The sequence below is a fragment of the Centruroides sculpturatus genome, unplaced genomic scaffold (assembly GCF_000671375.1).
Source record: "Centruroides sculpturatus isolate CEXI.00-Female unplaced genomic scaffold, Cexi_2.0 scaffold887, whole genome shotgun sequence".
NCBI lineage: Eukaryota > Metazoa > Arthropoda > Arachnida > Scorpiones > Buthidae > Centruroides > Centruroides sculpturatus.
In genome coordinates this window covers 28,501-40,422 of record NW_019385057.1, presented here as the reverse complement: position 1 = coordinate 40,422, position 11,922 = coordinate 28,501, and the positions used below count along the sequence as shown (strand labels likewise).

At 27.4% G+C, this 11,922-nt stretch overlaps 1 protein-coding gene across 2 annotated transcripts in view; it reads left to right on the top strand.

Annotated features, from left to right (window-relative positions):
• LOC111634038 (voltage-dependent L-type calcium channel subunit beta-2-like) overlaps positions 1-11,922 on the top strand; it is a 73,943-nt gene that overhangs the window by 41,450 nt on the left and 20,571 nt on the right. Inside the window, exons 4-6 of one of the 2 annotated variants that reach the window (XM_023378716.1) lie at positions 1,565-1,698; positions 4,877-4,974; positions 10,988-11,121. In XM_023378716.1, the coding sequence (XP_023234484.1) occupies positions 1,565-1,698; positions 4,877-4,974; positions 10,988-11,121 (366 nt within the window). Of the gene's footprint in view, positions 1-1,564; positions 1,699-4,876; positions 4,975-10,987; positions 11,161-11,922 lie in introns of those variants that run through there. The other variant, XM_023378715.1, reaches the window with a different exon arrangement.

The window sequence follows — 11,922 nt, the reverse complement described above, 5'->3', positions numbered from 1 at the left end:
TCCTACAATTTTTTGTTTATAACGTAGTTTATACGGATTATTTTCAAAAAAATATACGTACTTTGGAAATGTTGAGTCGAATTAGTCTAGAATCGATTAATTTTATGAAAGAAAGCCTTTCAAACAGCCGTAGTCCGTAAACTATGATTCCTACAAAATTGATTCATAAAGAACGGAACGTATCTACCGTCTTATAGGGGGATCTACTGTACATTATAATAATAAAAAATAAAATTACATTTCACGCCAATGTACAGTAATATATGATTAACACATCGATGTTGCAGTATTACAAGCAGTGATTTATAAAAATTTACATGTACTCACAAGTACTTTCAACAGCTTACAGCTGTCGTCCTCAGGCAAAAATCGAATACTATAAATTTCAAACAGTTAGCTTTTTAATGGACTATTTAAATTACATAAAACACACAGATGGAATTTAGAATATGTATTAAAATTGCAATAATTACTATATCTGTAGAAACGTGCTGTGATGACGTGATAACACCAAAATACATAAATTGCAAATAATGCTGCCATATTTGGCTCTGGTATAATTGAGAATGGAATTACACAAATGCAGCAGCATTATTTGCGTTTTATGTATTTTGGTATTATCATGTCATCACAGCACGTTTCTACAGATATAGTAATTATTGCAATTTTAATATGTATTCTAAATTCCATCTATGTGTTTTACATAATTTAAATAGTTTGTTAAAAAGCTAACTGTTCGAAATTTATAGTATTCGATTTTCACCTGAGGATGACAGCTGTAAGCTGTTGAAAGTACTTGTGAGTACATATGAATTTTTACAAATCACTGCTTGTAATGCCGCAACACCGATGTGTTAATCATATATTACTCTATGTTGGCGTGAAGTGTAAGTTTATTTATTTTTATTTTATTGTTTGGATTAAAACATTAATTATAGATAAGTGTTTCTTAAAAAATATAATAGATTAATTTATTTTTGTCTAAAGCAACTGTAAAATTAGCTTTAATATTAGACTTCTTAGTATAAAATCATATTGTGTATTAGCATGTTTGATATATGATATATAATCTATATAATATTCAAAGATAATATAAACTTAGAAAAAATTTTTTAATTGGAATAAATAAATACTAAAATTCTAAAGAAACTAATTAATATATGATAAAAACTCTACAACATAGAATAAACAATTATTAATTTATAACATCAAAGCCTGTAAGCAAATAATACATGAAAATGAAAGGTTAATATTTTTAAGACATACCATTACAGACATACCATTATTAAAATTTAATTTAAATTATACCTAGATTTAAAGCATTTAATTTAAATGTTAGTTTGTTATGCCATGTACCTTTCATTTATGAGATTTTATTAATTTTTTTTATAGTTTTGAATTAATAAACAAATGAATTTTGTGTATTTTCCATAAGTGTGAATGTACAATATTTATAAAATGATGCTATACTAAAAAGCTTAACATTAATTTTAATAAAATGTTAAAAATATTTTTAAAATTACTTTTTTAAATATTTAAAGATTTTAAATTCTATTCTTTTAAGAAATATAATAATGACTGGTGGATAGGAAGGTTAGTGAAAGAAGGCTGTGATGTTGGTTTTATACCTAGTCCTGTTAAACTAGAAAATTTACGGTTACAGCAGACTCAACCAAGGGGTAGCAAAATACATTCTAGGTATTTATATATTGTTTTTAATTTTTTGTTATACACATTTTTAACAAATAATGTAACATTGTATGAAATTAATATTCATAAAATATAAATTATCTATATAATAAAAATATCATAAAGCTTATTTCAATGATTAAATATTAAGGTTGGGGAAAAAGAAATCCATTATTTTGTCACTAGATGGCTGTAGTGATACATATCTCATAAAATATTGATGACACAAGTTCAGACTTGTGCTTATTGGAAAAGTGACATTCTGTACTAAAAAAAATTCTTTTACAATTTTTTGATTGGTCAATTCAGTTGTGAGTTATAGGGTGTAAAAGACGGAAGTTAACAAAGAGAAAATTAGGTATGTTTTACAATTTTGCTTCAATAAAGGCGAAAATGCAAGCCAGGCAGCTGAAATTGTGAATGGTGTTTATGGTCCTGATACTGTCACAGCCAATTATGTGCAATTTTGGTTTCGTCAGTTCCGTTCTGGTAATTTCGATGTTAAAGATGCACCTCGCACAGGTAGGCCCGTTGTCGAAAATGTCAATAAAATCATGGAAATGATAGAAGTAGACTGGCACGTTAGCACTCGTAGCATTGCCCAGGAGCTAAAGATTGACCATAAAACAGTTCTAAACCATCTGAATAAAGCTGGATTCAAAAAGAAGCTTGATGTTTGGGTGCCACATGAATTGACGGAAGAAAACATTATGGATCGAATTTCCATCTGCGAAGCCTTGGCCAAACGGAACGAAATCGACCCATTTCTTAAACGGATGGTGACTGGGGATGAGAAATGGGTTACATATGGCAATATTGTGCGATAACGATCGTGGTCAGTGTGGTGAAGCGGCTCAAACGGTGGCTAAACCAGGACTAACAGCCAGGAAGGTTTTGCTGTGCATTTGGCGGGACTGGAAAGGAATCATCTACTATGAGCTGCTTCCATATGGCCAAACACTAAATTCGGACCTCTACTGTCAACAATTGGACCGTTTGAAGCTAGCGATTGATCAGAAGCAGCCAGAATTGGCTAACAGGAGAGGTGTTGTACTTCATCACAACAACGCCAGGCCACACACATCTATAGTGACTCGCCAGAAATTCCAGGAGCTTGGTTGGGAAGTTTTGATGCATCCACCTTATAGTCCAGACCTGGCACCAAGCGATTACCATCTTTTTTTATCATTACAAAATTTCCTCGGTGATAAGAAATTGGCATCAAGAGAGGATTGCGAAAATCACTTAGTCAAGTTTTTCGCCAATAGGGAGCAGGGCTTCTACGAGAGAGGAATTATGAAGTTACCTTTAAAATGGCAACAAATTATAAAACAAAACGGTGCATATTTGATCCAAGTCGAACAACCGAAACCATGTTAAATAAAGACTTGAAATGAACGTAAAAATAATGGATTTCTTTTTCCCCAACCTAAAATATTATTTCATTTTTATATTTTAAATTAGTTTATTTTTAATTTTACTTGAAAATAATTTGAATTTACTAGATATAAGATGATGATAAATATGATTTATGCAAAGATGGTGCGATAAACTTATTAGAAATTAATTTTATAATTTATAATTGTAAAAACTAATAAAATAAATAGAATGTAATTGTGTTAGTCAGTTATAAATTTAGAATACTTTTTTTTACTTTAATATAATTTTTAAAATATTAAGTTTAATGAAAGCCATGAACATTAAATTTATCAAATGAACCATAATAATAATCATTAACTTTTATATTTGATCAGTAATTATTTTTAATTTTACAGTAGTTTAAACAATAAATTCAGATATATTTATATGTTACTAGATTTTTAGTAAGTAGTTAGAAATAAAAGTTAAAATTAAACTAAAAGTATAATATTCTTTAAAAAACCATGCTGTCACCATTCTTAGGACAAAGCTAAGACATCATGTATACATTTTTTGGAGTTATGAAATTTACTGAAAAAAATGTCAATATTTTAAAAATTTCTCCAAATATTTATTTTCATATTCATTTTTACAAATAACTATGAACCATAGACTATGAAATTGTAATGTAATGTTATGTATTGATATATCTTGGTATTATAAATAATTTTGACATTATTTATATTCTCAAATTGCATGTTTTGATGGCAAATTTATCATGTAGTATATAGTTTTATCATGTCTTCAAAATTCAAGATCATTGATCTTGAATTTTGAAGACATGATAAAACTAGAAAATAGAGATATTGCAAGACCATAAGTTTTGATTATAAATAAATATTTCTGGTATTTGATTATAAAAGCAATATTCATAGATATATTAAAATATATTTTACATTAGTAACATGAATGTTGGATTTTTAATTCATAATTATTTTTTTTAATTGAAAATATACTGATTTTACAAATATAATAAACGAAGCATAGAAAACTTGCTTTAAATTGCTGTAGCTAGAGTTTGTTTATGATAGGTGGTAGTGATCTTTCATATTTTTTCTTGCTTTTGAAATACTTAAAAATGTTAGAAATAATGTTAGAAAACAAATTGTAATGCATTAAGGAGAAATTTATATTCACTACAATCAAACTTCTACTGATCAATGAATAAAATAATGTGATAAATAATATACAGTACATAAAAATATGCATTTTAATATTAATAATGTAAACATAAAATGTTACACACTATAGTTGGATATTTCCACACATATTGAAAATATTAATAAGACTGAAACAAACATACAAACTATATGTATGATTAAAATTGTTTAATTACGAAAGAAATCTTAGTTTAGTTAGATTCTAAATATAATTTTTAATTTTTATTCCCAAAATTAATTATGAGAATTATGAGAATAGTATAAAAAGCACAATAAAATGATGAAATATTAAAAAAATACAGTTTTTAAGCATTAATATGTTTTGAGTTTAATCAAAAGAATATATAATTTTATTTTAATATCTTTAACATATAAAAGTGTATGTTGTATTTATATATTTACAATTAATCTTATCAGACATTAGTATTTTAGATACTTTTTTTTATTATCCAAAAATTAAATTTAAATTAGAATCTGTCTGAGAAGATTAATTGTTTAGCAATCATACATTTGCAGAAGATATTATAGCCAATTAATTTATATTAGAAAATGCAAAAGAGTAGTAATTATTTTAGTGCAATTTGCATCAAGCTTATTTTAAATTTTAGTAAAACAAGTTCATCTTCTAATCTTGGAGGTCTTGTAAATGAAGTTTTATCTAATTCTAAATCTTCTAACTCTAGAGGATCCACGCCGCCAACTCCAGGTATGTAAAATTATATATAATTAAAATATTATTTTTAATAATATATTTTAAGTCTTCATATATACTATAATATATGAAGATAATTTTGGACACATTTACACAATTTTTAACAATTTTGTCTGATATCAAATGTGAAATAATTCTAAATTTTATATTTGAAAATTAAATTTATTATATATGTTAATAAAAATGAAAAAATTTATTCCTTTTATTAGAAAGACAATAATCAACAAAATGTTGCTTTTTGTTTAAATGTGCTCAAAGAAGAAGAAAAACTGAATTTTTGTTATTATTCGGTTGGACTATATTATGAAAATTCAGATTTTGAAAATTTATTGTTATTAAATAAAAATTGATTTTATTTATTCTTGAACAAAAGAAAATTATATGTTTTGAAAAATTTGGAATAAAAGAATTATTAATGCAGCAAAAATTAAAATACAAGTTAAAAAACAATAATAATAATTTTTCTGTTTAGTTGATGTTTTAAAATTATTAAAGTAACCTGGAAAAAAAGGATTTCATTTATGATAAAACTTTGAATTCCTAACTATTATTTTTTAAGAAACATATTTATTTGACGTGATAATTCCATTAATTAAATATAACACCATTTTTTTTCTAAATTTCTAACATTTAAGGAGAAGTTTCTTCCTAAAAATGGAATGAGTAATGACTTGGCAAATTTCCAAATATTTGATTAACAGTAAAGTTATTTTATTATTCAGCAGTTGAATAATAGGTTACATTTAATTTAAAAATGTATTTAAAGGCTTAGGCAGTCTTATGTATAAATATATATTTGCTCTGAAATTTTAATAAACTGATGATAATACTACAGTAGAGTCCCATACAACACGGGGGATTCATTACGCATTATAGGAAATCACGTTATCGAAACCTGCATTGTCATACGATTTATGAAAGTTTAGACCTTGGCCTATAAGTTTGGGGAAAAAAAATGCATTTCTCTTTATTGACAAAATTCGAGGGTGTTGCTTGCTTTATTTGCACATTGTACAGGACTCTACTGTATTTAAATGAGAATGCTTCTGTCATCATATTATTGATATATCAAAAAGCAGAAATATAAATTTACTTAATTATTTAAGTTTTGATTGTTTTTTTTTTATTTTGCTCAATTATGTAATTGTTAAAGCATCATTGCAAATTTATAGTATAAAGTTGGATATACAGTGTGACCTTATTTTATACTTTTGATATAAGATTTTTTATTTTATTTCTCTTCCCTTTTGTTAGACAAAATATTTGATACAATGAATGCCAATTAATATATGTGAGAAGAAAATATTCTAATCAAGAGTGTGATGAGCTTGAACATTCCAATACAAGACCAAAGTATAAATTACTTGGGCAAATGTTCATAAAGCACTGGCTTGGTCCTTGCGAACCTAGGGCTTCCAATAAAGTTAACTTTCAAAAAAAAATAATAGTAATAATAATAAATTTTACCATATGAATGATAATTACAAATTACAATGATAAATATTAGTAATCGTTTGACTTTTCCTGAAGAAGGCTGATTAACGAATGGCCGAAAACGTTCAAATGTTGAATTTGGGTGTTTTGCTGGAAATTGTGTGTTTAGGTGAGCGTCTATATATATCATTCCAGTTTATTGTTGTGGTTTAAATATTAGTTATGTAAAAGTTCTTGGGATCTTAGTGCAAGAAGAATCCCAATTAGTGGCAAAATTATGTTTTTATTTTTTATCAAAGTAAATATTTTGTAATACTTGATTTCTTACTGTTCTCTCAATTAGTTGTGTGTCTTTCAGAATTAGCATGTTTTGCGTTTAATTGATCAAGGCCTCTGTATTAAGGACAAAAACTGGTCATCATAAGTGCTACTGGCAGCACAGTGTTTAATTCAGTAATATTGTTTGTATTTTACAGTATTACATTTGTGTTTAATTACCATATTTACTCACGTATAAGGTAAGGTTTTTATTCATTTTTCACTGCTTCAAAAATCTAGGTCATCCTATATGCACGAGCAAAGGATTCTTTGCATTTCTGCAATAATTTTTGTTAACCATGTATAGTTCATGCCGCCTTTATAGCAGGATGCTATCAAGGTCAAGGTGAATGTTGCTTTCAAAGAGATGGTCTGAAAATAGCTGGTCACTTAGCAATGATTATAAATGTAGTTATTTCATATTTGTTAAATTGGTATTTTTAATGAATATTTGCACATTTTGAATCAATAAAAATAAACTTTTTTCCGGTCACGTGCATTATAATCTTTTGGTTTTGCTACGTGGGTATCAGGTGCGTGGAAAAGCATTCCTGAAGAGCTGATAGCAAAGTCATTCAGGAAATACTGCATTTCAAATTCACTCGAGGATCAGAGGACAATGCTTTTTTGTGGAATGAGATTGTGAAAGAGGAGAGTTGTAACAAAGCTTCAGAGGACGAGTCTGAGTGGACAAAAGGTGATAGCATCAAGAAAACATGGTTGTTTGCCTTAATACATGCATTTGATGATATTTTATTTATGATTAAACAAAATAAAATTAGAATTGTATTAATAAATCTAATTTTCTGTATTTTGATTTGTAAAGTCACACCTCATCCTATATGTGAGATTGTCTTATATGCAAGTAAATATGGTATTTAAATCATAAGATGGTAACCTGCAGCTCTAAAGCTACTTGTGGCTTTTTGAAAATTATCCTATGCCCACTGTCCTACTATATTGAGGGACTTGTTTGGTAAGATAGACTAGAAGCCAATTTAATACTAAGTTTTTGCATAATGTTTATTATAGTTGTCTATATTCTACATTTCATAGATAAAAATAATGTAATACAATCTGTTTCATAAACAGCAATCTGTTTTTTGTCACACAGGATTAATTTTCTGAAATTATATTAAAAAATTATTGCATTTAAGGAGAACCTCTGTTTCTTTGTATACAGTCATTATCATTACAAAGTGTAAAAATTGTAAAGCTGTTTTAAAATCTTATGACTAGTAAATGTTTGAAAGTTGATCTAATGGGAGAAAAATGGTTATAAATTGGAGAAAAGCAAAGGGAGTGAAATGAGAGCACAGATTGGCAGTATAAGTCTTAACTTTTAGATGAGATGGTGATAAAAGAATTTTGAACTGTAATGATTAAATATGTAAAATATAAACAAAAAATAAGTGAAATAAATTTAAAAAGGTATATTAAGTAAAACAGCAGTAGTATGAAAGAAGTTAGGATATAGCAGTGCGGTTAATAAAGAAAGTTGGTTGTCAACTGTACTATAAGTGAGACTAGTGGCTAAGTTCCCACAGCTTAGTCAGTAGTGTCCATATGCAGTATATATAATATATGCTATATGCTTTTGCTTTTATCATGTAAACAAGCTACAGTTAATTATTTTTACACTTAAATTGTTGCTAATAAGCTTGGTGCTGGCTGAAAGAAGAAAAATACCATCACAGTTTTTTCAGTTTGCTCCTCTAGGCCCTTAATGATATATTCCTGGCTAGGAGATTGCTGAAAGCTGTCATTTTAAGAAAAATTTTATTGTATTTCTTTTAAAAAATTTGTTATATATTTACTGATTGGCATTTTATTCAAAATATGTTTGTTTCTTCAATTTCTTTTTCTTAAAAATAACTATCAGAATTGTCAATTTTGTTTGAACCTTACAAAAATAGATTTCATTAACTGAAGTTTTAATGTGTGATAGTGTAAAATTATTTTTTTTATGTATGTACTGTACTTCCTGCAGTTTTTTCTATGTAAATTTTAAAAGACTGGTGCTTTTCCCAACAAACATTGTCTAATCCTTATTTAAACAGATCAGTAAAAGTAATTGATTTTTCCTGATTATATTTATATAAGCAAATTATTTTTTGGATTCTTGTTTATTCAAAGAGACCTGGCAAGAGATTGAACTCAGAGAAATGTGAATACAACTATGCCTGTGCATTCCTGTTAGATTCTAGTCCCATGATTTTTGTTTCATTCACACTGTGTTTGTTCATCACATTTGATCTAATGCTGTCAGGCAATTTAGTAAACATTATGTTACAAACTCTTCTGTTGATGATTACATGATTAATTAAAAACTTTTTTTTACTTTATTTTCTGTTTACTTATTGTCTTAACTAACCATTTTTTATTATTAAGTAAAGAAACACCTGGTAACATACTGTACTTATTTGCTTCTCTTACATCATATTTGCTTCTCTTATTTCATATCAATTCCTTTCATATTGATGAATAACCTAAATAACATTTTTATTTAGTTTATATTACTTCATTTGGAATCATTGGCTGATAGATAAATAGATATTTTGTAGTATTTTAATGTTATTTAGGAAAAACTGGTCATCTAACTGGATATGCTGGAAACAAGACATAAATTTGTTATAAGAAATAATGGAAAATCATGCTTTAATTGATGAGGTTTTCAGGAACAAGACATACTTTTAAATTGAAGTTACACTGTATTTATTAATAAATTTAATATAACTAAAATTAACAAACAATTATTTATTGTGACATCATCACAATGTTGTGCTACAATTTTTAATCATTTTTAAATTTAAAAAAAACCATATGATTTCTAGTCTAGATCATAAGTTTGTATATAGTTAATTGAGGGTCCAGCCCTCTAAACTTTCTATATCTGATCTGGATTTTAGTGGTCTTGTCCTACGTCATACTACTCTTGATAAGAATCAAGTCATGCTGGTCATCTGTCTAACTCCATTATCAAGAAAATTTTGAATTGAAATTATGTGACTTCTGGAAGTTCATATATAGTTAATCAGTACTTCCAACCCTTAAGCTTTCCATATCTGGTCTCAATTTTCTTTTATTTAACTTCATTCTCAAGATTAACAAAGGTCAGACAAATGGATAATAGTATGGAATGTATAGGTCTGCAATTTGAAAATTGCAACCCAATATTTTAATGTGATATAATAGAAAAAGTTGTGTTGTGTTTATTAAAATAATGAATTATTAGCAGTTTTTTTATATATAAAAAATTTTAACAAGTTTTTTGTTACATTAAAAGCTTTTTATAGTTAAGCAAAACTGATAAGAAACATCCAAAATTAAAATATATTTTTTGCAGTGTTTTTTGTTTCATAAAAAGATCATACCATAATTGAAATATTTGAGTAAAAAAACTAGAAATATATCTTCAGATTAAATTAATTTTTAAGAATTATTAATTCAATACTAAGGCTGTGTGCACATTAGGCGTTTTCAAACACGCGTTTTAAAGAACCAAGAGTTCTGCATAGGCATACACACTCAAACACGCACTTTTGGCCAAGCGCGCGTTGATAGATTTTGGTTAGAACGTGCATTTCGCAGGCATCAGCTTCGTGCTTTGAGATACATGTGCTACCATGTTGTACATTCAGTTGCACTCTTTCAGATAGAGTAGACAACATTGGCCGAAATGGAGAATGATCATTTCGATACTGATCTATTTATTGATGAAATCCAAAAGAGACCAGCCATCGTCAAATGATTTTATAGACATTCTAAATAATTAAAAAACTTAGGTTCATATTGTCTTAGTTTTGGATACAACGTCACAAACATTCCATGCTCAGTCTATCTCGTAATATTGGGTGCACCCAAAATTCTCTTTGCCTCTGCCATCATCTTTTATAGCGACGATAGAGGAGCCAAGCACAAGCAATTACTTTCACATCCATTTCCAAACTAAGCCAGTGCAAACTGTGGTCGAACGCCGAGCTAAACGTGCGGTGTGTATGCTGCTAACGCGCGTTTAATGCAACACCTACGCCCAACGCCTAATGTGTACTAGCCCTAACCCATCACAGATTTTTTCTATAATTTTATTTCATATTTAATACTATTGTAATTTTTTTTTAGTTTTAACAGTTTTATTTTAGTAAACATTTTATTCTGTAAGATAGAAAATACTTTTATAACTTTTAGTATAATAATAATTGTTTATTTTTTTTATTTAATTTTTTTTTATTAAAACATTTTGCAATAATTACAGCTATTGAAGTTGACCAGAATGGTTTGGATTCCAATATACCAGAAGATAATGATAGTTTAAGTAATTCCAAACTTGGTAAACCAAGCATCACAACACCTCCAGCAAAAGAAAAGAAAAAGCCATTTTTCAAGAAGGTAAATTATATTTTAGCTTTTTAGGATGATTAAATAAAATACAGCATTAACTTGTCTGAATTTGATTATTCTGTAAATTTTTCAAATTCTTTCTATGTTTAAATCAGAATATTTAAAAGTAAAGTACATAAAGTAACAACACACCACACTGGGATAAAGTTAATAACATACAGAGAACCAATAACTGATGCAAAAAAATAAAAATGAACAAAAAAAAAAGGAGTTAACTTTTTATATTTTTTTTTACAGCAGTTATTGGTTTCGTGTATGTTATTAATACATAAAGTATTAACCACAACTCAAACTGGTCATGTATACAACAAATAACACAAAATCACTTAAGAAACCAATAAAAAACAGAAATATTTTATTCTACAATCATTTTCTTTCATCTACATCATCAGATATTCTTGAATATAAACTGACAGAATATATTTTTTAAATGAATCAAATTGAAAAAATTCCAAAATTCAAGAAACTAAGCAATTAATTTTAAAGAGAATGACTCTACAGCTTGGCATGCATTGGTTGAACTGATGTGGAATTTTGATGACTTTGTGCATGCATTTTTAAAAATTTTTGAATTTTGGATCTATTCTGTTCATTTAAAAAAGATGACCTATCTTATAATATAATTGAGATGGATTAATAATAATAATAATAAGCACAGAGCCCAAACGATTAGGAGTTGAAAGTTAAAATTTGGTACACAGTTAGGGTATGCCATGAGAATGTACACTGAGAAGGAATTTTTGGAAATTTTCCCTGCAGGGGAGAGGAAGAGAGTTAAGGATTACCATG